General features: G+C 44.0%; 1 protein-coding gene and 1 long non-coding RNA gene across 3 annotated transcripts in view; one reads left to right on the top strand and one right to left on the bottom strand.

Moving 5' to 3' along the window:
* The window catches only part of SMARCD2 (SWI/SNF related BAF chromatin remodeling complex subunit D2), a 45,458-nt gene extending 32,934 nt beyond the window's left edge, over positions 1-12,524 (bottom strand). The window contains exon 1 of the mRNA XM_073683134.1: positions 11,784-12,524. Coding sequence (XP_073539235.1) covers positions 11,784-11,843 — 60 coding nt within the window. The 5' untranslated portion in view covers positions 11,844-12,524. The remainder of the gene's footprint in view (positions 1-11,783) is intronic.
* LOC141272425 (uncharacterized) overlaps positions 1-25,752 on the top strand; it is a 44,969-nt gene extending 19,217 nt beyond the window's left edge. Inside the window, exons 1-3 of one of the 2 annotated variants that reach the window (XR_012322005.1) lie at positions 13,210-13,643; positions 19,270-19,359; positions 24,988-25,752. This is a non-coding gene — a long non-coding RNA (uncharacterized lncRNA). Of the gene's footprint in view, positions 1-13,209; positions 13,644-19,269; positions 19,360-24,987 lie in introns of those variants that run through there. The other variant, XR_012322006.1, reaches the window with a different exon arrangement.
* Positions 25,753-27,054: the final 1,302 nt, after the last annotated feature.

Genomic DNA, 27,054 nt, shown 5'->3' with positions numbered 1-27,054 from the left:
TTTTTTAAATCTGTGGCATAGCTATACTTTAAGCTTTTTTTTGCTTTTTTTTCACCCATAAAAAGCATTGAAAAAGAATAAAACTAACTTTATTAAATATGTACTGTAGAAAAAGCACACAAAAAATGGTGCCAAAAAAGTGACAAAAACAGTGTGAAAATGAGGCGTTTTGAATGCAGTGTTTTTACTGCCAAAAGAGAAAGTTTTGGCTGCAGAAAAAATGCAGAAAAATCACTGAGTGTGAACATAGCCTAAAGGGTTTATCTCAATGGGTTCAATCAAGCAACTTTGCAATTTACTTCTTATAAAAAATCCTCCCAATTGCAAAGAAGTGAGGGATTTTAAATTCTCTAGTTTACTACTTATTGCTTAGGTTTCCTCCCATCTCTTCAGTCTATCAGATGTGGTCAGTTTCCTAGGAAAAGAGCATTTTGGTTTACAGCCTGCAATGGCTGAATGTGCCCCTGCACTCCTACGATGCTACAGAGGCAAAGCTACAACCACAGTTCTGTCCAGTAGCAAAACCAAGGTGCTGGTCCAAACTTTCAATCTTCCGAAGCTCCTCAACCACCAACAAGCTGGTAGTCAAAAGACAGAGGAGCGATGCACTCCTGGAGAAAGAACCTGAGCCAACCCTTTAAATATACACACGTATACGCAGGGCTGTGGAGTCGGTAAGCCAAACCTCCGACTCCTCAATTTCTATGACACCGACTCCACGACTCCGACTCCCTCACACATGGCTCATGTTTAAGTGATACATTTACTGCAGCACGGATTCATCTCAGCTAAAAGTCTAGACCCTTAGATCAGGAATAGGACATTTCAAAACTTTCCCAAATTCTTATGAAAAAATATTCCCCACAAACTGCATTGAACTACTGTACCCAATTTATTATATATTTTAGGAGTTGGTCCATTTTATACCGACTCCGAATGTACCAAAATGGACATAGACTTGGACTGCAGAGCCCTGTATGCAACAACATTTTTTTAACTGGGCACGCATTTCAGCACAGTACGGCAATAACATGATTGCTCAGAAAGCCCAGAAGTACAATAATTAAATAAGATAAACACAATTAGGCCATCTTCACACATTCGGTATTTGGTCAGTATGTTACCTCAATATTTCTAAGCCAAAACCAGGAGTGGGTGATAAATACAGAAGTGGTGACGTGTTTCTATTACTTTTTACCTCGGATTGTTCCACTGCTGATTTTGGTTTACAAATTACTGATGCAAAATACTGACCAAATACTGAATGTGTGAACGTGACCTTACGCCACGGCCCCACTATCAGTATTTGGTCAGTATTCTTTCTCAGGAGTGGGAGCCAAAACCAGGTGAGGAACAATCAGAGAAAAGGTATAATAGAAACAAGTCACCAATTCTGCATTTATCACCCACTCCTGGTTTTGGCTCCCACTCCTGAAAAAAATACTGACGGAATACTGACCAAATACTGATAGTGGGGCCGTGGCCTTAGACTGAAGATACAGGGTGTCTTTGGGAGCAAGTTACGCAGCCCAAAAAAATTAAATAAAAATCACTCTATGCCATGGCTACATCGTAGCATAGTGCAAGTGAGTGGGTCGAATCTACCTACAAGGTAACTGCAACAAGCAAGTTGCAAAAAAAAAAAAAACCTGCTCACTTTTTACAACTTTCTTGTCGTAGTACCTTGTGGGTTGTAATGTAACTCCATTGGCTCGGATCATGATGTGATGTAGCAGCAGAATCCAGCGATCTTTGGCTGCACAACCTACGTCACATCCAAAGTCGTCTCGTATCCCTAGCCTTATGACTTGTTTTGTATAGTTGTAGCCAAAAGTTTTGAGACTGACACAAAATTTGGTTTTCACGTTTACTGCTTCAGTGTTTTTAGCTCTTTTAGTCAGATGTAGCTATGATTACTGAAGTACAGTTATAAGTATTTTAAAAGTTAATGGAAAGACTCAATATTTACAGTGTTGTTTCTTATTTTTCAAGACTTCTGCCAGGTACCACTGCATAAAAGAAATGTTACTCTGGAAAGAAAGTAGAACATCCCATCAAAATACAAATGTGACTGTACTTGTGTGACATTGCATCTATTGGGGTCGCTTACAGCCGTCACAAATTATCCAGCCCTGTTGGATTTTTCAGGCTGTCATTGCTTTACAAAGCTCAACTGACTTTCACTGCTGATTTTTGGATTCCTCATTAAATATCCACAACACATTCACCATGTCAGAATGTGGCCTAGGAGAAATAAAATCATTACCACATTTGAAACTATGTTCACAAGCATGAACTCAATAACCAGAGAAAGTACCATGCTACTAAGTATGAGATACACATAATTACATTTGATGCAGAGAAGGGTCTTGCTCACATCCTTTTGTGGTCCAGATTGTACTTGATGTACCAAGTAATGGAAATAACGTGACTGGTATGCAGCGTGTCAGCTGCGGTAATGGTTTAGTTGATGTGTAATATATAGAACTATATACAGTGACATAACTTGAAGCTCGTGGGCACCAATGCAAAATCTGGAAACGTGGTCCCCCACTATCTTTATTAATATTGGTCTTTTCATATGGGCCAAAGGGACCATTTGGGCCCCTATTGGCTTCAGGTCCCAGATGCAACAGCAACCCCTGCACCTTTTATAGTTATGCCACTGGCTATATACATGTACAGATTGAACATATCTAATAGAAAATCATTATCTGCTTCTATGTCGCAGGGATGAAGGTGCTTATTAGGGCTGTGGAGTTGAATTCGGTGTCCATTTTGGTGGAGTCGGTATAAAATGGACAGACCCCGACTCCTAAAATATATAATATATTGGGTACATTAGTACAATGCAGGATGTGCTGTAAAGTTTTTCATAAGAATTTGGGAAAGTTATGAAATGTCCTATAAATGTCTGTTCTACTTCTGATCTAAGGATCTAGGCTTTTAGTTGAGATGAATCTGTGCTACATTTTATGTACAGTACAGACCAAAAGTTTGGACACACCTTCTCATTTAAAGATTTTTCTGTATTTTCATGACTATGAAAATTGTACATTCACACTGAATGCATCAAAACTATGAATTAACACATGTGGAATTATATACTTAACAAAAAAGTGTGAAACAGCTGAAAATATGTCTTATATTCTAGGTTCTTCAAAGTAGCCACCTTTTGCTTTGATGACTGCTTTGCACACTCTTGGCATTCTCTTGATGAACTTCAAGTGGTAGTCAATACAGAAAAATCTTTAAATGAGAAGGTGTGTCCAAACTTTTGGTCTGTACTGTACATGCATCCTGTAATGTAGTAATAAAAATAATGAATCGCTATGAAAAAGCTGTCTTTCATGAGGACCAGCCCCATGAATGGAGGACTAAAAATTACCTCTGCTGCAGAGGGTAAGTTCATCAGAGTTACCAGCCTCAGAAAATGCAAATTGACAGCACCCGAGATAGCAACCCTCGTAAATGATGCACAGTCATAAAGTAGTAGACGCATCTCAAATGTTCAGAAGAGACTGTTAGAAGCAGGCCTTTATGGTTGAATTGCTGCAAAGAATCCACTACTGAGGACCGCAAGCTAGAAAAGGAGACTTGTTTGGGCCAAGCAACACAATGACTGGATGTTAGATGAGTAAAAATCTGTACTGTGTTCTGATGAGTCAAAATTTTAGATTTTTGTTGCCAATCGCCATGTGTGTGTAATGCATAGAAGGTGAGCAGATACAATACAACCCCAATATCAAAAAAACTTGGGACATTGTGTAAAATGTAATGAAAACAAGAATGCAATAATTTTGAAATCTCTTCTAGGCATATTCACAACAGAACATAGAACACTAATCAAAAGTTAAAATTTAGACATTTAATTTGAAAAAAAAAAACAAAAACGAAACTAATTTAGAAATTGAAGGCAGCAACTCAACCTTTTTTGGAATCGGGGTTGTAGAAACCATCCGCTCACCTCTTCTGCATCTCACAAATATATGGCGGTTGGTACAAACACATCTCAAAACAGTTGAGACAGGGTTAACAAAGGGCTGGAAAGGTAAGTGGTGCTGATGAAAAACAGCTAAAGGATCAATTTTAAACTAAGTCACATGATTGTGGATAAAAAGAGCATGTTAGAGAGGCAGAGTCTCTCAGAAGCAAAGATGGTTAGAGGTTTACCAATCTGTGAACACCTGCATCTAAAAATTGTGGAACAAGTTCAGAAAATATTCTTTAATGTAAAATTCCAAAGACTTCAACTATTTCACCATCTACAGCACATTATAATATACAAAAATTCAGATTCTGGAGAAATCCATGCACACAAGGGACATGGTGAATGGTTAATATTGGATGCTCATGATCTACGGACCCTCAGGGGCCACTGTATTAAAAACAGACATGATTCGGTTGTGCAAATCACTGTATGAGTTCAGAAATATTTCCTTAGGCCAGGTTCACACTTCTGAAATACATGGTCCTTGCTCGGATTGAAATACCTGGTTCAACCAGCAGGTCTCCAACCTGAATTAACAACAGGTCTGTTTACCTGGACCAGCTGCCTCATACAGTATGCCTAGCTATGAGGCATTTAGTTCAGATCAGGAGATCCACAATCTGAGCACAGAACATATCTCATGAATGTGTGAACCTTTACAGCCAACATCTGGTCTCAGTGGAAATAAAAGCCACCGTGACTTTCTCAAAATGCTTTGTGCGATGGAGCTGGGGGGGGGTCTTTCACATAAAGATTTTTTTGTGTGTGTTTTTTTGCTGTTTTTTCACATTACCAATGGTGCATTTTTGCAGTGTCTCTTTATACTTTTGGTACATTTCTTAGTTCCTAATATTTTTGTCTAAACTTGGAATACTCTAGGTGTTATTTTTTCATGTTTTTTCCGATAGGGTAAGAAAACAAAAAGATTTCTGAATAAAGGGAAAATATTTAGATTTGAGAATCCTCAGTGGTTGATACCTTTTAATGGCTAACTGAAAAGATGATAACAAATTGCAAGCTTTCGAGACTACTCAGGCCTCTTCATCAGGTATAGAAGAGACTCTATACCCGATTAAGAGAGCAGCATAGTCTCGAAAGCTTGCAATTGTTACCATCTTTGCAGTTAGGTCACGTCCCCACTATCAGTATTCGGTCAGTATTTTTTCTCAGGAGTGGGGGCCCAAACCAGGAGTAGGTGATAAATGCAGAATTGGTGACTTGTTTCTATTATACCTTTTCTCTGATTGTTCCTCACCTGGTTTTGGCTCCCACTCCTGAGAAAAAATACTGACCGAATACTGATAGTGGGGCCGTGGCCTTAGCCATTAAAAGATATCAACCACTGAGGACTCTGAAATCTAAATATTTTTCTACCTACTGGCTACAAAGATATATATTTTCCTGAATAAAAGGAAACACCAAAAAAAACACAGCAAATAATGCAAGCCACGTTCCCATCAGTAAAGCCCTATGCACCACTACAACCCCTGGTGAAATTAATGGAATGGATGCCGTCCATGTTACAGCATTGTACAAATTGGGACCTTAGTACAACTTATTTATGAGGTCTTAGGGCCTTGTACATGCATTTTATTCTCTAGGCAAAGCCTTTGCTTTATACTGTATTATTGCTGTTTTTATGCTTTTCTCAGGAGGCCTTTCTTCTGACTGCTTGCCACCTCCCTCCCACTCTCCCTCTCCACTCCCCTGCACCAGGTGTGCTGTTTGCATGCCTCACCTAGCTGGAAAGACCAGATTCCTCTCCAAAGACTGCACATTGCATGCTGGGAAGTGGCAGTTCACTTAACGCTTCTATTGCTAATGTGGGAGGGAAATGAGACAAACAAGGGGCCAAGGTTTAGTGTAAGATGTTATGGAATATGACTGCATGTAGTGACTCTCAATCCCTCTCGCTCCATGCTACAAATACCAGTTCACTTACTTCCGCTTTTTACATATAACACATTCTCTATATTATGTGTGTCAGTTTATTTTGTACATTTTTAGTTGTGTTTTTTTTCTTTCTTGCGTTGCAAATATTAATCTTGTGGTTTTGTCATGAGGTAGTCATACGATACTGCTGTTTATAAGTCGGGGAGGGGAAATATGAGTTAGAAGAAAACGAAAGATACAATGTTTAATCTGAAAGCCAATTCTTGTCAATATTTTGGATACTATGACACAATATATACTCCTTTACTCTAGATTGTTAAAATGTTTCCTATTTTTTTTTTTTTTTTTTTACATAAATCACTTTAGGAAATGCTAATGTTTCTTTTCCTGAAGAGCTTTTGATTTGACAGTGAACAGTTCGGAGCAGAGTCCTTCAAGGTCTGCTCTAGAGAAGTCACATCCCCTTGTTTTTCCAAAATCTCTTTAGGAAATTAAGAAAAAAAAACAAAACTAAAAAACTCCTCATATGAACGGCAAAGTTGATTTGCCATAGAAATGAAGAGAAAAAAAATTTGCAAGTGTTTTTGAAGAGGAATTCGAGAAGATCTCCTTACAACGTTCCTCAAAAAACTCAGCTGGTAAAAAGCTTAAGGGTATGTGCACATGGAGACTTTTTACTGAGTTTTCAGAGCAAAAACTTCAATTTTATTCGAGGAGGATTAGGAAAGTTTCTGCTCACTTTCTGCTACAAAAACTACTTGAAAAACTCTGTGAACATAGCCTAATTCCTCCCTAGGAACTAGGGTTTTATCCCTCAGTACTGGCAACAAGTTTCTAGAAGGGTTTAGGTTTGCAACTTGGTGTTGACTGTCTAATGTGGTTGTAAAAGTGGGCAAAATTCCTCAACACGGAGTTATATGGGATGTTGTTTTATATGAGACAACCCTTTCAAGATGTGACCAGAAGGGCAATCAGCTCATCACACCCTGGTTTGACTCCTGGCAGCCCCGGCCAACAGCTGATATAATATAAAAACATCCTGAGGCTGCAAAAACATAAGACGACTGTAGAAAGTCTACTTTGGTGGTTCTGAATTTCTGATTGAGGGACCCTCCTTTCTATGATTATTTTCACAAGTCTACCCTTTAAATCAACTTAAACCCTAATTCCTAGATACTATATTTCAATAACTTCACATCAACTTCCTAAAACTGCACAAAAAAACCCAACATACTTATTGTTTCCCTTTCTGGCACAAATAGGGCTTTGTCATAATTTGCAATGCTGAGTTATTGATGAGCTTTCTTTCGCCACTGCAGGCTTTTACTGACTTTTTTAATGAAAAAAAAAATCACTTTCTGCCTGATCGCATTCTCCTATTTTTCACCCACCTGCGCAGCCTATAAATCACTCGACAACACCGCGCTTAGACAAGTTGAGACACAGCAGTCAAACAAAGGCCTAGTTAGTACCACCACTCAGTATTCAGATTCATCTGCTGTCTACTAGCTTTCTGGGCAATTCTGCCTCAAATTGAACACATTCCATCCTGGATACTTCCAAGTCATGGCACTCCGAAATCGGTCACCAAATATTCAATATAAAGCACATACATAATTAAATGGAAATGTTTGATTGGATGAAGCTGGTGTACTTACTTTCAAATTACATATCTGGGTGGCTTTATAATATTTTCTGAAAGTTTTTCCATCTCGTCTTAGTCCTGGTCTAAAATGCTTATTTATTTTATTTATGACATGGATTTTCAAAGCAACTATACCAGTTTCATCAGGTCTAGGAGATTTATTTAATAATGTTGCTAGTTTGTATTTTAAAATCTGGTGACAGGTCTGCTTTCAAAAAGACTTACATGTGCTTTGTTAAACCATTTACAAAGAACTACAGAAGACCTAAACAGAAGTGTATATCCACAGTCTGAAAAGGCCAAGCATTTCAGTGTCAGACACTGGAGCACTTAGCTCTCTCTTGCAGTCCCTTTAATAATGAATGGAGTAGAGGTGCGCCTGCCCAACCTCCACTCCATTTAGGTGGGGCTTTTCAGAGATCAGTAGGGGTCCCAGTGGTCCGACCCCAATATTATTCCCTATCCTCAGGATAGGGGATAACGTCTAATTTTTGTACATACCATATCATTAATTAAAGGGAAACTTCACCTACATCTAAAGATTCTCATAATCCTCCAATATAGAATTATATGTCAATCTCTTATCTGTAGAGTTGAGCAAAAAGATTCTCTGGATGCTGGTTCAGAGGCCACACTGGAAGTCCGTGACCGACGAACCATAGCCCCGCGAACCTTCTCCTACCTGCCAGCATCCCCGGCGCCTCTTCATGCTATGGCATGACGTTGAACCTGGCCTACTGACCAGAAGAGACATTAGGGATGCCGGCAGATAAGAGGATTTCCTCAGGTCTTGTGTCTGGCGTCCACAGCATAGCAATGTGGCCTCTTCCTCAGGTTTCTGCAAATCATTTTGTTCAACTCTACATACCTGCTCTTTTTCTTGCCACTTATGGGACAGTTCCATAGCAATAGTTGAATTGGGAATGGTGAAATGCTTTTATTTTTTTCACTTGAGGGGATTTGTCGCTCATACAGGCACCAGAATTTCCTGTATGACAAATTTTCACACTGTTCCATACTAGCTATTCACATGAGGGAACACTAACTTCTATCACAGTTACACATGATGATTAGACGGCTTCCTCACACAGCTCTAATGAAATTTCAATGTGCTTTCTGATTAGAAGCAGACAAAGAGTGAACTGCAGGGAAATGAGTGCACTATACAAGAAGTCCAGAGCTTCCTGAAAAATAACATAGGGGAAGCAATGACAGAAAGTTGTATTTTTGCTTTAGGTCTTCAAATGTTTTGATATGACCCATTAAAAGTTAAACTTATCAAAATAAAGCTTTGTAATTCACAAACAAAAATAGCTTAGTAGCCATCAGTAAGTTGTGTTATTTAAAGCAGTTGTCTATGACCAATTTGCTAACTATGATCATTTACCAACAGAAGCATCTGACATTAACGTCTTATCTTCGGACACTAACATAATTTATAATGCAGTGTAAAATTGAATGTATTGCATTCTGCTCTGATGGCTTTTATGGAAGAATCCCTCCATAGTTTAGTCTGTAATGCTGTCAACCACATTTTTTCCCACAGATCTATGAGGGCAAAGGCATAGATAGGTAGTGGCACAGTTTGGAACCAGAGGAGGCTGTGGGTAAAGTATTTGAGATTTGTGTACTAAAGAGTATAGGCACAATCATGTCAATGAGAGTTTACAGAATCTGATGCATGTATGAGGACAAAAGTACTTTGTGTCCACTGTAGACCTTTTGCATTTCTAGTAGCCAAATGGCTCAAATGTTTTTGTTGCCCTTTTGGATATCAGGAGCGCAGGCCTTTAGCTGTTAATGGTGCTTTTAGATAGCACAACATCGCAGTTTGACAATTCCACTTTCAACTAGCCATCAGTTGTCCAACCAGTTGGTCAACTGAATGTACTGATTAATTGGTCATTTGTACAATAAGCTTCAATTTATAGCTAAATACTATCTGCCACCGCCAAAAAATAGAATCTGTCCAGCAATATCCTTACATTGCGAGTCTGTTATTCTTTTACTGAAAAATCGGCGGCGTTTGAATTGTTATGCAAGTGAGGTGGAAGAACTATTTGTAGATCTGAAGCCTCTGTCACTCCAGCTCTATTCCACGCTCAGTGCCGCCTCCTCCTGCTTGACTGAAGGCTTCTTTGTCTGAAGTCACAAAGCATAGAGGCTGTCAGTCAAGCAGGAGGCGGCGGCGCTTGGCGGGGAATAGAGCTGGAGTGACAGAGGCTTCAGATCTACCATAGTCCTTTAGCTTCATTTGCATATTAATTCAAATGCTGATTTCTCAGTACAGGAGGAAAGGACTGGGAATGTAAAGGTATTGCCGGACTTATATGCACATATAAATAGTTTGGGGGGTGAAATCCTACAGACAGATTCCATTTAAACCTTACAAATAAAACTCCTATTCCCTTGTAGGCTGTAAGCTTGCGAGCAGGGCCCTCACTCTTCTTGGTATATTCTGAATTATGTGTTTCTCTGTAATGTCTTATTTTGTTTCCACATGTCCACTCTCAATCGTAAAGTGCTGCGGAATAATGTCAGTGCTACAGAAATAAAATGATATTAATCAAAAAATTCACGGCGAATAAATGACAGCTGAAATCATCAGCCTCGAGTGACATCTCCGAGAGGAGAGGGGGGATTTTCTTACAAATTGTGTTTCTCTAGTCCGTATTTAGATGTAAACAAGCTTTTTTTTTCCTTTCATAAAGAAAACAATGCACTCAGTATTACAATCGGTCATGGAAAATCCTAAACGGTTCAGTTACTGTAAGGTGTAACAATATTGTTCTCTTTGCCTAGACCACGGGAAATCTGCATGCACATGGCACAGCGCCTGTATGGTACCACATGGAGACCTGTACAGCTCTGTGCCATGGGGCTTGTCAGGACCAGTGTACCACATGAAGATCTGTACAGCTCTGTGCCATGGGGCTGTCTGGACCAGTGTGCCACATGGAGACCTGTACAGCTCTGTGCCATGGGGCTTGTCTGGACCAGTGTGCCACATGGAGACCTGTACAGCTCTGTGCCATGGGGCTGTCTGGACCAGTGTGCCACATGGAGACCAGTACAGCTCTGTGCCATGGGGCTTGTCTGGACCAGTGTGCCACATGGAGACCTGTACAGCTCTGCGCCATGGGGCTTGTCTGGACCAGTGTGCCACATGGAGACCTGTACAGCTCTGTGCCATGGGGCTTGTCTGGACCAGTGTGCCACATGGAGATCTGTACAGCTCTGTGCCATGGGGCTTGTCTGCACCAGTGTGCCACATGGAGATCTGTACAGCTCTGTGCCATGGGGCTTGTCTGGACCAGTGTGCCACATGGAGACCTGTACAGCTCTGTGCCATGGGGCTTGTCAGGACCAGTGTGCCACATGGAGATCTGTACAGCTCTGTGCCATGGGGCTTGTCTGGACCAGTGTGCCACATGGAGACATGTACAGCTCTGTGCCATTGGGGCTTGTCTGGACCAGTGTGCCACATGGAGACCTGTACAGCTCTGTGCCATGGGGCTTGTCTGGACCAGTGTGCCACATGGAGACCTGTACAGCTCTGTGCCATGGGGCTTGTCTGGACCAGTGTGCCACATGGAGATCTGTACAGCTCTGTGCCATGGGGCTCGTCTGGACCAGTGTGCCACATGGAGACCTTTACAGCTATGTGCCATGGGGCTGTCTGGACCAGTGTGCCACTGGGCGGCCTATGTATAGAGCTGGGCTCCCATGGAAGCAATGCTCCATACATTTGGCAAGCGACTGAGCTCCATACATTCTTTTGGCCATATTCATGACGCCGTAGAGTGTACTACGTGGTGAACCTACCAGATTATAAAGACAAATTGTTTTATTCCTAATCATTATTACCTAATACATTCTGGATTATCATATATTCTGGAGTTTAAGACAAGTCATAGAAAAGTATATAAAACTTATTTATCGGGTAAAGAATCTTGGATCTATGGATTCTTCCCCACAAAAAGGAAATGTATCCCTGCTGTGTGAAATCCCATTTCATGTTTCATCTTTGTGCTGTTAGTGGCGGATTATCAGACATTATCAGATGACCAGGAGGACGCTCACTGTGTTGGCGAATTCATCTTTACGCTTTGTGATGCTGATCCGGATATTAATGCTTATCCTAGAATTACTACTTAAACAATTTTCTTGGATATTCTAGTAGGACCAATAAAAGTCAGACACTATATGGCAGTAGATATTTAGGATTACTGGTATAATTGTCATAAAGATTACCTGGTAAGGTCCTGGCAGATTCCTGTATAGTCCTGGGTTTGGTCCTCGCATCATATTCATTGGGCTTCCAGGTGGGAGAGGTGGACCTCTGGAGGACACGAAGTTTCAGAGGGACGATGCCCTTACAGAAGTGTTTTTCGGTGACCCAGTATATACGCTGTAGGTGCTCTGCTGCCCTTTTAGCTATGATCCTCTACCTTCTGTGTATCAGCAGCCGCCCTCCTCCTTATACAGTCACTTCTTGTATTCTTCCTGTTCCTGTAGTCTTTCTGCCCCATACAGCTCACTGCAGCCTGCTATAACATGGGCTCCTGGTTGTATGTGTAACCTGTATGCCACCTCCAGCAGAGTCAGTGCTTCTTCCTTGTGTGTCCTCAGTAGTCAGGCACCTCCTTTGTACAACTCTTGTGTAATACAACCTCCCATCTGTGCTGTATAGCCTCCATGTGCAGGACTCTGTTCTGCTTCCAACTGTACAACTTTTGTGTAGCCTCCTATGATTGTCTCCTATGTGTGGTATATCCAGTGTCCCCTGGGAGCAGTCCAGCCTCATGTGTGTGCCTCCTCTTGTGCAGCCTCCCCCACTGTGTATCTGGTACTGTGCTGAGTCTTCTACTGCTGTTGGTCTCATAGGAAGTTATTGGAAGGTTTTTCTGTTGGTGTCATCACTTCCAGAGAGCTGTTTTGCAACAAACCTCCCATCTCATCTCTGCCCTCCCTCTTTCACCCCTTTCCTCCTCTTATCTCTCCCCTCCCTTCAGCTTCTCCTCCTTCTGCCATCTCCTCCCTTCTAGCCTCTTTAATCATCCCCTGCCCTCACTCCACCTCTCACCCCTGTTGCTGCCACTCCTTCCCTTTTATTTTCCTTCTTGTGTGTCTGTTGTATGTCACTTGAGCAGTCTTTCTTTCCTTCCACTTCTCTTCTCCTTCCCTCCTCCTCGCTAGCTTTCCCTCTCACTGTCCTGCCTGTGCTCTGGCACTGCTCTCTGACTCTACACCCTTTCCCTGCCCTCTCACCCCTTTTTAGGAACCCTCCCCTGTTTTCTGTCCCATGTGCTTTGCAGACTTTGATCTGGTTTGTCCTTGCCTCTTTGCCGCTGGTTTTGATCGTGCTCCCTCCCTGTCTGAGTGCATTAATATACAACTAATGTAATACTGCCTGACTGTCCATTAGTTACTTCTTATTTGCCCTATTGGGGAGATAAATCAGTATTATCAATGGCTGGATACATGGCTACATTTCCGCAATAAGTTTTTTTTACGCTGTGTATTTTAGAAACACTACAAGTAACCTATTTTATGTAATGGGTGCAGAAAATCTGCAACATCAAAAACTCACAAAAAGTTCATTGTGGGAACGTAGCCTTATTACAATTGGACATATTGGGCCAAATTATACATTTTGTGCGTCTACACAGACAGAATGGATACTTTTTGCTAAGTTTAAAAAGCAAAAAGTATGGTGCCTGGGTATAGCTTCAAGCATTTTAAAAACATGTCGCCATAGGTGTGAACATAGGCGGGTTATAATGAGGGCAATCTGGGCTACCACCCGGGGCTCCGGGGGGGACATGGCCAGATTGCCCTCATTATAATATATGGGCGCCAATACGGCACATACCGGCAGGCAGAGGCGGGGGGGTCCCAGACCGCTCCCCAGCAGCAGCGCACGGCACTACTTCTTCTTCGGCCAGGCCAGCACTGCACCTGTTAACTTCCCTGTGTGCTGGCCCGGCCGCGTCACAGCTAGGAGACACGACCCTGTGCGCGGCCGTGTCTGCTAGCATGACGTCACGCAGTGTGCGCCCAGCACTGCTGCACCGGAGAGGAGCTGGATGACTGGAGCCGAGCCGGGGGATGGTGAGTGAGTGAGTGTGTGTGATTGTGATTGAGTGTGTGTGCGCAGGCAGATATCATTGTGTGATGTCTGTTTGTTTATATGTATTTTTGCGTTTCAAATGTATTTATGCATGTATGTATATGTCTGTATATGTTTGTGTGCGTGCGTTACTGTGTGTGGCCTCCAGCTGTCTCTGGGGGGGCGCCGTGCGGCCTCCCGCTGTGTATAGATGGCTACGTGCGGCCTCCCGCTGTGTATAGATGGCTACGTGCGTCCTCCCACTGTGCATAGATGGCTACGTGCGGCCTCCCGCTGTGTATAGATGGCTATGTGCGGCCTCCCGCTGTGTATAGATAGCTACATGCGGCCTCCCGCTGTGTATAGATGACGCCGTGCGGCCTCCCGCTGTGTATAGATGGCGCCGTGTGGCCTCCCGTTGTGTATAGATGGCGCCATGTGGCCTCCCGCTGTGTATAGATGGCAATGTGCGGCCTCCTGCTGTGTATAGATGGCTACGTAAGGCCTCCCGCTGTGTATAGATGGCTACATGCGGCCTCATGTTGTGTATAGATGGCGCCGTGCGGCCTCCCGCTGTGTATAGATGGCTACGTGCAGGCCTCCCGCTGTGTATAGATGGTTATGTGTGGCCTCCTGCTGTGTATAGATGGCAGCGTACTGCCTATCGCTGTGTATAGATGTCTACGTGCGGCCCCCTGCTGTGTATAGATGGCTACGTGCGGCCCCTGCTGTGTATAGATGGCTATGTGCGGCCTCCTGCTGTGTATAGATGGCTATGTGCGGCCTCCCGCTGTGTATAGATGGCTACGTGCGCCCCCCTGCTGTGTATAGATGGCTATGTGTGGCCCCCTGCTGTGCATAGATGGCGCCGTGCGGCCTCCCGCTGAGTATAAATGGCTATGTGAGGCTGCCTGCTGTATCTGGGGGGCACCGTGCGGCCTCCCGCTGTTTATAGATGGCTGTGTGCGGCCTCCTGCAGTGTATAGATTGCTACGTGTGGCCTCCTGCTGTGTATAGATGGCACCGTGCTGCCTCGGGCTGTGTATAGATGGCACCGTGCTGCCTACCGCTGTGTATAGGTGGCGCCGTGCGGCCTCCCGCTGTGTATAGATGGCTACGTGCGGCCTCCCGCTGTGTATAGATGGCTACGTGCAGCCCCCTGCTGTGTATAGATGGCATCGTGCTGCCTACCGCTGTGTATAGATGGCTACGTGTGGCCTCCCGCTTTGTATAGACGGCTACGTGCAGCCCCCTGCTGTGTATAGATGGCATCGTGCTGCCTACCGCTGTGTATAGATGGCTACGTGCAGCCTCCCGCTTTGTATAGATGGCTACGTGCGGTCTCCCACTGTGTATAGATGCTACGTGCAGCCTCCTGCTGTGTATAGATGGCTAAGTGCGGCCTCCCGCTGTGTATTGATGGCTACGTGCGTCCTCCTGCTGTGTATAGATGGCTATGTGCGGCCTCCCGTTGTGTATAGATGGCGCCATGCGGCCTCCCGCTGTGTATAGATGGCTACGTGCAGGCCTCCCGCTGTGTATAGATGGTTACGTGTGGCCTCCTGCTGTGTATAGATGGCAGCATGCTGCCTATCGCTGTGTATAGATGGCTACGTGCGGCCCCTTGCTGTGTATTGATGGCTAAGTGCGGCCCCCTGCTGTGTATAGATAGCGCCGTGTGGCCTCCTGCTGTGTATAGATGGCTATGTGCGGCCTCCCGCTGTGTATAGATGGCTACGTGCGGCCCCCTGCTGTGTATAGATGGCTACGTGTGGCCCCCTGCTGTGCATAGATGGCGCCGTGCGGCCTCCCGCTGAATATAAATGGCTATGTGCGGCTGCCCGCTGTATCTGGGGGGCACCGTGCGGCCTCCCGCTGTGTATAGATGGCTACGTGCGGCCTCCCGCTGTGTATAGATGGCTACGTGCAGCCCCCTGCTGTGTATAGATGGCATCGTGCTGCCTACCGCTGTGTATAGATGGCTACGTGTGGCCTCCCGCTTTGTATAGACGGCTACGTGCAGCCCCCTGCTGTGTATAGATGGCATCGTGCTGCCTACCGCTGTGTATAGATGGCTACGTGCAGCCTCCCGCTTTGTATAGATGGCAGGTGCAGCCTCCTGCTGTGTATAGATGGCTAAGTGCGGCCTCCCGCTGTGTATTGATGGCTACGTGCGGCCTCCTGCTGTGTATAGATGGCTATGTGCGGCCTCCCGTTGTGTATAGATGGCGCCATGCGGCCTCCCGCTGTGTATAGATGGCTACGTGCAGGCCTCCCGCTGTGTATAGATGGTTACGTGTGGCCTCCTGCTGTGTATAGATGGCAGCATGCTGCCTATCGCTGTGTATAGATGGCTACGTGCGGCCCCTTGCTGTGTATTGATGGCTACGTGCGGCCCCCTGCTGTGTATAGATAGCACCGTGCGGCCTCCTGCTGTGTATAGATGGCTATGTGCGGCCTCCCGCTGTGTATAGACGGCACCTTGCGGCCTCCAGCTGTGTATAGATGGCTACGTGCGGCTTCCCTTCTGTGTATAGATGGCTTCGTGCGGCCTCCTGCTGTGTATAGATGGCACCTTGCAGCCTCCAGCTGAGTATAGATGGCTACATGCAGCCTCCCGCTGTGTATAGATGGGTATGTGCGGCCTCCCACTGTGTATAGATGGCTACGTGCGGCCCCTTGCTGTGTATTGATGGCTACGTGCGGCCCCCTGCTGTGTATAGATAGCGCCGTGCGGCCTCCTGCTGTGTATAGATGGCTATGTGCGGCCTCCCGCTGTGTATAGATGGCTACGTGCGGCCCCCTGCTGTGTATAGATGCTTACGTGTGGCCCCCTGCTGTGCATAGATGGCGCCGTGCGGCCTTCCGCTGAGTATAAATGGCTATGTGCGGCTGCCCGCTGTATCTGGGGGCACCGTGCGGCCTCCCGCTGTGTATAGATGACTACATGTGGCCTCCCGCTGTGTATAGATGGCTACGTGTGGCCTCCCGCTGTGTATAGATGGCTGCGTGCGGCCTCCTGCTGTGTATAGATTGCTACGTGTGGCCTCCTGCTGTGTATAGATGGCTACGTGCGGCCTCGGGCTGTGTATAGATGGCACCGTGCTGCCTACCGCTGTGTATAGATGGCTACGTGTGGCCCCCTGCTGTGTATAGATGGCTACGTGCAGCTCCCCGCTGTGTATAGATGGCTGCGTGCAGCCCCCTGCTGTGTGTAGATGGCATCGTGCTGCCTACCGCTGTGTATAGATGGCTACGTGTGGCCTCCCGCTTACTATAGACGGCTACGTGCAGCCCCCTGATGTGTATAGATGGCATCGTGCTGCCTACCGCTGTGTATAGATGGCTACGTGCAGCCTCCCGCTTTGTATAGATGGCTACGTGCGGCCTCCCGCTGTGTATAGATGCTACGTGCGGCCTCCTGCTCTGTATAGATGGCTAAGTGCGGCCCCCTGCTGTGTATAGATGGCGCCGTGCGGCCTCCTGCTGTGTATAGATGGCTACGTGCGGCCTCCCGCTGTGTATAGATGGCTATGTGCGGCCTCCCGCTGTGTATAGATAGCTACGTGTGGCCTCCTGCTGTGTATAGATGGCTACGTGTGGCCCCCTGCTGTGCATAGATGGCGCCGTGCGGCCTCCCGCTGAGTATAAATGGCTATGTGCGGCTGCCCGCTGTATCTGGGGGGCACCGTGCGGCCTCCCGCTGTGTATAGATGACTACATGTGGCCTCCTGCTGTGTATAGATGGCTACGTGTGGCCTCCTGCTGTGTATAGATGGCTACGTGCGGCCTCGGGCTGTGTATAGATGGCACCGTGCTGCCTACCGCTGTGTATAGATGGCTACGTGCGGCCCCCTGCTGTGTATAGATGGCTTCGTGCGGCCCCCCGCTGTGTATAGATGGCGCCGTGCGGCCTCCCGCTGTGTATAGATGGCTACGTGCGGCCTCCCGCTGTGTATAGATGGCTGCGTGCATCCCCCTGCTGTGTGTAGATGGCATCGTGCTGCCTACCGCTGTGTATAGATGGCTACGTGTGGCCTCCCGCTTTCTATAGACGGCTACGTGCAGCCCCCTGATGTGTATAGATGGCATCGTGCTGCCTACCGCTGTGTATAGATGGCTACGTGCAGCCTCCTGCTTTGTATAGATGGCTACGTGCGGCCTCCCGCTGTGTATAGATGCTACGTGCGGCCTCCTGCTCTGTATAGATGGCTAAGTGCGGCCCCCTGCTGTGTATAGATGGCGCCGTGCGGCCTCCTGCTGTGTATAGATGGCTACGTGCGGCCTCCCGCTGTGTATAGATGGCTATGTGCGGCCTCCCGCTGTGTATAGATAGCTACGTGTGGCCTCCTGCTGTGTATAGATGGCTACGTGCGGCCTCCCGCTGTATATAGACGGCACCTTGCGGCCTCCAGCTGTGTATAGATGGCTATGTGCGGCTTCCCTTCTGTGTATAGATGGCTTCGTGCTGCCTCCTGCTGTGTATAGATGGCACCTTGCAGCCTCCAGCTGAGTAAAGATGGCTACATGCGGCCTCCCGCTGTGTATAGATGGGTATGTGCGGCCTCCCACTGTGTATAGATGGCTATGTGCAGCCTCCCGCTGTGAATAGATGGCTATGTGCAGCCTCCCGCTGTGTATAGATGACTACGTGCAGCCTCCCGCTGTGTATAGATGGCTACGTGTGGCCTCCTGCTTTGTATAGATGGATACGTGCGGCCTCCCGCTGTGTATAGATGGCTACGTGCGGCCTCCCGCTGTGTATCGATGGCTATGTGCGGCCTCTTGCTGTGTATAGATGGCTATGTGCGGCCTCTTGCTGTGTATAGATGGCTATGTTCGGCCTCCCGTTGTGTATAGATGGCTACGTGCGGCCTCCCGCTTTGTATAGATGGCTACGTGCGGCCTCCCGCCGTGTATAGATGGCTACGTGCGGCCTCTGCTGTGTATAGATGGCACCTTGCGGCCTCCAGCTGTGTATAGATGGCTACGTGCAGCCTCCTGCTGTGTATAGGAGGATTGTGGCAGCTCATATTGTGTGTAGGGTCTCATACTTTATATAGGGGATGTCAGCATACTTAATTGTGCTCAATATTAAGTCATACAATTAATGTAAAAAAATTATTATAATTAATATATTAATATTGTGCCAAATTAATTTCACGTGAACTATCACATGATCTATCACAGGGGAGAGCAAATGCTGAATTGAGAGTTGGGGGGAGAGCAAATGATGAATTGGGAGTGGGGGACAGTAAATGATGATGAATAGAGGGTGGGGGTGGGGAGAGGATGGACATGACAATGAATTGGGGCAGAGAGTGCATGTAAATATAATGAATCGGGTGAGCAAGAGGTACAGAGAAGGGGGTGTTGAGGATGCCGGAGTGTGACTGGTAATAAATTGGAGGAAACAGTACAGGTTCTAATTAATTTATATATTTATTAGGTGGGGAAAGTGGCTATTTTAAGTTAGTGGAGGCACAGGGGTGGATTACAATTTATATTTGGAATGGTGGGTTGCATAATAACTAATTATATATTAATGGTGGGTGCACGTCTGTATTCAGCTGTGTATTGTAGAAATTGGGGAATGTGCTCTAGATAACTATGTGTTATTTTATGCAGAGACGAGTCCTGGCTGGAAGAAGTGATGGCGGTCTGTACTGGACGAAGGAGAAAAGCGAAGATGAAGGGCTTCACCTAGAGACGTCACCGGTCAGTGTGTTATCTGTACACTGACACTATACACTATATACTATGTACAGGGCTCCTGTGTATAATATCACTGGTGATCACTGTATTACCTGTACACTATATACAAAGCTCCTGTGTATAATGTCACTGGTGATCACTGTATTACCTGTACACTGACACTATGTACAGAGTTCCCGTGTATAATGGCACTTATGATAATATTGTGTTTTTTTATTAATAATCAGTATTGTAGTATTCGGTCGCTATGTGGTGGTAATATGTGGTCCAGTCATGGTGTGGCGGCATTTGTCCCTTGTATGTAGTATTATTCGGTGACAATTTGGTGGTAATATGTGGTCTGGTCATGGTGTGGCGGTTTTTGTCCCTTGTATGTGGTATTATTTGGTCACTATGTGGTGGTAATATGTGGTCTGGTCATGGTGTGACGCTATTTGTCCCTTGTATGTGGTAAATTGGTCATTTTGAAAAATGAGTCTGTTACTCAGGGCAGTGGATTGCCATAGAACCCTTTCATGTGTATCCGTCTGTCGGCCTGGGGACCTCAAGATGGACATCAGAGCCTTAGGGTGCACTAAGCCTGCGGTGCTGCAGGAAAACATGGACTCAAACTCTCAGGGGCGGAGAGGGATGCTCTACCCAGACCGAGAACTAGGGCTGAAGTTATGTCCAGTACCTGTGGGAAAGACTGTAACCTGTTATGCCTTATCCTACATTCTTCATTGTAATGACCATAAACTGCTCAGTAAAAGTTTGACTGTTTTAAAGTATTCGGTGTCCCCTGTATTGTGTGCTGCGGTTCCGGAAGATGAAAGCCTGGAGCCAGTGGAGGCCTATGGGCCACAAGTGAGTGTGATGCACTCCACACACAGCAGCACATCGAGACAGGGACACAATTTTCCTGTAGGGTGCCAGAGCTTGCAGAAGCAGCAGCTCGTCCACGACTACCTCGCTCAGGCACTTTACACACAGATAATATACATCCACTTTCCGTCTATACATTTTGTGTATAAACACAGATCTGCTTAACCTCTTTTAAATCCTTCTTCCAATAAGACTTTGTTCATTTTTGCTATTCCACACTCTTGCAAATTGCTTAAGACCATAGATAGATTTTTGTAGTTTGCCAAAAAGACTCTCTTCACCCTCTTTGATATAACTCTCAGGTTCAGTCATGTACAAGTCCTTTTCAATGTCACCATTTAAAAAGGCAGTTTTGATGTCCGAATATCTGACAAGCATCTTTTGTACAGCAGCTACAGCCATTAGAGTCCTGAATGTGGCGTGCTTAACAACTGGAGAAAATATGGTATCATAATATTCACCATATTTTTGAGAATATCCTTTTGCGACTAATCTTGCTTTATATCTGTGAACCTTGCCTTCGGAATCATACTTGGCCTTAAAAATCCATTTACATTTGATTGCTTACTTGCCTTGTGGTAGTTTGGTGAGTTTCCAAGTTTGAAGTTCATGAAGGGACTTCATTTCCTCATTAGCAGCATTAATCCACTTCAGTTTTTCATGGACAGGTAGTTGTTGCATCTCATCCCATGACTGTGGCTCTGACTCAGGTAGTGTTTTGACAAACTATGATAGACGCTTAGATGGTATACCCTTATTTGATCTCGACGAATACCAGTTCGTTGAGCGAAGCATTGAGCCAGTGGCTCTGATGAGAGTTATCCTCACTACACGACGTCTGTGAATAACTATTCACAGATGCCAGAGACATCAGGGATCGTGGACTACATCAGAGGAGCCTCGTATGAACATTTTTTTAAATAATTTGGTGAACGAGGGATAGTGTGGGAGAATCTTTATTCAAATAAAGTATTTTTTTCTGTGTGTGTTTTTTTTTGGATTACCAGGTTACAAATGGGGGTGTCTGACAAATGCCTCTCCATTACTTACCACTAGGATTGATGCCAGCTGACATTACACAGCTGAAATCAACCCCAAAAAATATTACCCCGTTTGCCACAGCACCAGGGCAATTGGGAAGCCCTGGGCAAAGCGCCAAAACTGATGCATCTAATGGATGTGCCAATTCTGGGGAGGCTGTGGACAGGTATTTTTAGGTTGGGAAGGGCCAATATCCATGGAAATTTCTAGCTTGATAATATCAGCCCCAGCTGTTTCCTTTACCAACCCCCCTGAGCTGAACCCTAGCTACGTCTCTGCCCTGTGCCATTTTCTATCTTCTATGAGCTATATACCTTAAATTATACACCCTTGCAGGGTGATTTCAGGAGCACTAATAGATTTTTATAGCCGGTTGAGCTATTATATTGATGACCTTTCGTAATATAGTGTTTAATCTGTGATATTTTTGGGATAGTCACTTTACTAGTCCATTTGTATTTGTCTGGATATTATTACTAGTCCATTTGTATATGTATGATATTATTTCTGTCTTCCTCATATCGGGGGATTTCATTCATATAAGGGATTTATTTGTGTATAGGGCTCTCTAGGGTTTCCTATGGCAAGACAATGGTGATTAGGGGCGCCAATCGTGCGTGCTTATCTAGGGTGCCAACCTCCGCGGTCAATTTGGGTCATTTGTAGGGTACATCGTTAAGGAAGTGTATCTATTTTCTGTTCCCTTATCCCTCTGAACCCTTCTCCCTGTACGTATTTCGCTTAGCAGTGGATATCAATTGTTACCATCTGGGCCATCTATAATTTACTGTCTGGAAACTAATTAGTATTTTCCTTTTAATCATTATCATTAAAAGGCTATCTTTTCTTGGGGGGTTTTGTTTATGTTAGACAATTTTCATATCCTCCGATCTGTTGTTGTTTTGTTAGTCTATAATGTAATGTACAACCCATTGAAGGATGTACATGATAAGGCATCAGACATTCTATAAGCCTATATATTCACACACTACGGGTCAGCACACTGCAATAAATGAATACATGAACTCCACTATTGCAGTGAATAGAGAGAGACACGCTTGAGCAGCAATGTCTCCTGCCACTGGGGCAATAGTCTGAGCTGGTTATTGGGGGACCCCAATTCCGGAGATAGATAAAGGTCCCAGAGTTGGATACCATCATCTATTAGACATTTAAGGCTTGTTCTGTGGATATGTCATCGTTGTCAGTCATGAGACAGCCCCTTTAACTTCTACTGACATGCTTTTAATTTAGGAACCAAGTTGTGGTAATGGCGCAATCTCTGTGGTGCCACTAGAGCACAATGGTGTCTACAGGTGTAAACAGCTGGGGAGCCACGTACGGGGATCCTGAGAGCCACATGTGGCACCTGATCTACTGGTTGGTTAACTAAAAGGCACAAACATGATAAGGGTGAATATTTATGGAGAACGGCCCTGAGAACTGTCATACACGGCTCACAGCCTGCACAAATCCAGACACAGCAATTGAATAGCTTTTTGTTTCTTTCTCCAGCCATGATGGAACAATTCATCCCAGGACTCTCAGGACCAATCTTTATATCTTTCAATGCTTTAGAATTAAAGGGTTTGTTCAGTTTGGAGACAATTTTCCTTACATTACTGACGAATTCTCCAGATTAAGAAACGGAAAGGACCCACTAATATGAACCCTGTGCAGCTGCATGGGGACGCTGTGGACAAGGGGCTTATTCACACCTTAAAATAAAACTAAGGGCGCATTTACACTGGCGGATAATCAGTAATGAGCATTCCTATGAAAGCTTGTTTCCTGATATCGGCCTTTCTAAATAGGCTGCAAATCACCCAGCAAATGACGTTTTGAAGGTTGTTTAAAGATCATCATTCTTGGCAGCACAATGTCCTGCTGAGGACAATGATATTCTATAGTATGTGCCTAAAATGATTGTATTGATAATTGTTCTGTGAGAGAATTAGTGCAAATCGATTGCAGGACACAGGCCAATCAGCAATGTCAGTAATCTGTAGCCATCGGACAGGAGCGCTAGAAATCATCACCTACCTCCCGGCATCTGCGGCTCTTCTTTTTATTAGCCATCCTGGCACAACGTCATATGTACATCACCGCACAACAATGACGTTGTACCTGGCCAGCGACTCTTAGGACTTCTCAGCAGTTCTCAGGACTTCTGTCCTTCCAGCCACAGACAGCTGATATGGCTGATGGACCAGGTCCTGCTAAATGAGTCAGATCACCTCTGTACTGTGCGCATGGAAGTGTGATGGTCGGCCGGTATAAAGAGGCTATTAAATAACCACCAATCAGTTACCAGTAATATATATTATGCTAGGGTTACATGGCGGCATGTGTCAGGTGACAGTTACATTGTGCGCCTCATTGCAAGATAGATTATAACGATTTCTTTGGTGTTGCTTTGCGATTTTAACCTAACACAATTGCGATTTACAGATACAAATGTTCAAATGTGTTGGATTTTCTGTTTTTCTTTATTACAGGAAAATAAAGGAGACAACACAAAGTTATAATTATTTATTACTTCCTTATTTACTATACTTATAAATTTGAGGTTCTTAGTGCACATTTTGATCAAATTGTGCACGCCCATCTGCCAACGACAAGGCAACCTCATCAGATGGGGCCCTACACTAACAGACTAATCTATTTATTAAGTTTATACTATTCTTATCATCACAATCACATCCTTTCATTACTATTACAATATTATTGTACTTATTATTGCTATTATTACTCTAGTATTTGGGATCGCTAAAATTAAAGCTGTTGATCCAGAAGAAGGAAAAAACTGGACACATTAAGCCAATTTGTGTCATGGGTAAAATTCCTTCTTGACCCCGGGAAAAAGCAATCAGTCCTAAAACCCTGGATCAAACCTGCTAATGCCTAATAATATACTATGCTATTATTATACTATTTCTAATAATGCTATACTATTATAATTTATATAGCTATTTTATTACTACCACTATTTTTTTTTAAATATTTATTTCTATTTTTGTAACTCACTATTAATAATATTATGATTATTGTTACTAATATTTCTATTATTTCTCTATTTACTATTAATTTGATTTCTATTCCTAATGCTATTGATCCAGAAGAAGGCAAAAAAAACCTAGACACTTTTGGCCGATTCATGTCACAGGGGAAAAATTCCTTCTTGACCCCGGGAAAAGGCGATCAGTTTTATAACCCTGGATCAAATTTCCTAATACCTATTACAATTTGAATAAATATTATTAATATTTTATTTCTAATATTATAGTATAATTTTATTATTACTTTGCTAGTGAAATTATTACTGTTTTATGATCTTTAATATTACACTTTATACTATATTATATTACTATTCCACTAGTGCCAATTCTACTGTAACCTTCCTAATACCTAGGTTCTTGTTCCTAAAGATTTTGATCCAAAAGAAGGCAAAAACCCCTGGACACATTCAGCCAATTGGTGTCTCAGAGGGAAATTCCTTCTTGAGCCCGGGAAAAGGCGATCAGTCCTAGAACCCTGGATCAAACCTGCTGCTATTTTTAGGTTTCTAGCATTATTATACAATTAATGTTATAGTTATTGCTCCTTATTACAATATTACACACTATTATTACTCCTAATATTATAAAAGTCTTTATAATGTTTTTACAGCATTGTTAATATTTTTTAATCTAATAATTGCTATTTTATGTCTATGCTTTTTATTAGTTTTAGATTTGAAGGTGTCGATGTTACTACAGCTGGAATGTTGATTCCATAGAGTCCATCAACGTCGCATTGGTTTGAGGAGGATGGTCCAGATGATATTCCTCCTTCCTCTGAGGTTGGTGTTCATGTATTGAAGGATGGACTTCTGGCGGATCTTCTGTCTTCGTGCCGGCTGCTGCTGATTGCTGAACACTTCTAGTCGAGTTGCTGTTCTTCTGCACAACTTCTTCTTTCGCTTCTGATGCCTTCTCATCTTCTTCTTCTTTCTTCTTGGTGTCTTCTGCCTCATCTTCTTCAAGCTATTTTACCTCCCAATATTTCATTGCCTCCTTGGACATCTTCATCTCTTCCTCTTTCTGCTCCTCTGGCGTCATTGATGTTGGCTCAGGTTTTTCTTCATCCAAAGGATCTGACAGATATTTCTTCTGAGCTTCACGGTTGGTCGACATGAGGCGCTAAGAAAAGAATAGATTCAGTCAGTTGTCTACTGAGACGTTCTTTTACATCTATGGCCAGAACATGGATGACATAATATGCGTTATGATCAGTGACCTCCATCTTGAAGATCAGTGATGGCAGGAATCTGGTGCAATAGATCAGAAGTTGTTGTTCTCTCTCCTCTTTTGTGCTGGGATCATCTAGAAAGAAAACACAACCAGATAAGGAGATCAATCACACAATGTCAAGAGGCATCAAATCATTAAAATTACAGGAAAATTCCTTTATTCCAACATCAACATGACCTGATAGATTCTGAACGATTCTGGGCATAGAAGAGCATATAATCTATTTAGAACTATTTTCTAACTTTTTGCTCCATCTACATTGTGTTGCTATTCTGTGCTGTACTAATAGATGTTCTGGATTATCAAATGCTGGATTAAAGAAATGGCACTATATTTTCCGATAAACTGGGAATTATTTTAATTTAAAAAAATAATCTCACATGAGAAGTGTCCAGGTTCGAAAACACATTCCTGGCGGAGGTAAATGTCCTAAAGAAAACAGAATCCGGTGAGTGTCCACTTATCACTCATCAGGGATGGAGAATAGGACAAGGGGTCCGATTATGATGAAGATGCTGACCCTCAGAGATCTGCGGCTCCCTGCCATCCTGTATATATCGTCTTCTGTAGAAGCCATAGAAAAATCTGCGAATTAAAAAAAGATTTAGTCGCAGATCTGATAAAGACACAAACACTGCAGCTTTCCACACATATTCATAGTGAGCGTTCCCCCGGTGTTGGACCCCCATTACACTCATACATGTAGGCAATATAACCACATGGAGCATAGCCTTTACTGGGTGCTAATAAAGGTGCTAGTGGCACCAGTATAGGTAATACCACATGGAAAACATATGGTTCACTGGATTGTACTGGTGCCCTGTAAATAAAGATGTATGGCATGCATGTGTTCTTCATGCCCATAAGTACAGGTAAGTCCACAAAAATGCCAGCCAAATAGGCCTCATTGACAGCGCGTAAAGACTGACCCTCATTACACTCATACATGTAGGCAATATGACCACATGGAGCGTAGCCTTTACTGGGTGCTAATAAAGGTACTAGTGGCACTAGTATAGGTAATAACACATATGGTTCACTGGATTGTACTGGTGCCCTGTAAATATAATTACAGGTAAGTCCACAAAAATGACAGCCAAATAGGCCTCATTGACAGCGCATACCCTCATTAACAGTGCCAGAACACTAATCCCATTGACATTAGTGGCAATAAATAATACTGGCAGCAGATTGTCCTGTGTAACCTAAAGATAAAATTTCCTGCAGCCACTAGGGGGAGCACAGTGCACCAGTAGATATATATTATGCTGATAGCTCCCCCTAGCGGCGGGTGACAAAAGCCGTTATGGCAGATTTGTCTGCTCTGCCCAGTTTCTCTCCTATTTTAAGTTTAGATGAAAGGATAAAATCATCAGCGGATTCCAGATAACATGAATGAAGCTTCTGGGAGATGAGATAAATCACTGTCAGTTACATCAGATGATGGGATGGGAGCACTCACCGACATCCATCTTCACTGCTCACTGTCCTGTAACAGACT

Source organism: Phyllobates terribilis, unplaced genomic scaffold (genome assembly GCF_046119375.1).
Source record: "Phyllobates terribilis strain yellow unplaced genomic scaffold, ASM4611937v1 Scaffold_5__5_contigs__length_657084704, whole genome shotgun sequence".
Taxonomy (NCBI): Eukaryota; Metazoa; Chordata; class Amphibia; order Anura; family Dendrobatidae; genus Phyllobates; species Phyllobates terribilis.
Note: the sequence above shows the minus strand (reverse complement) of the source record. Positions and strands in the feature narration are given on the sequence as shown.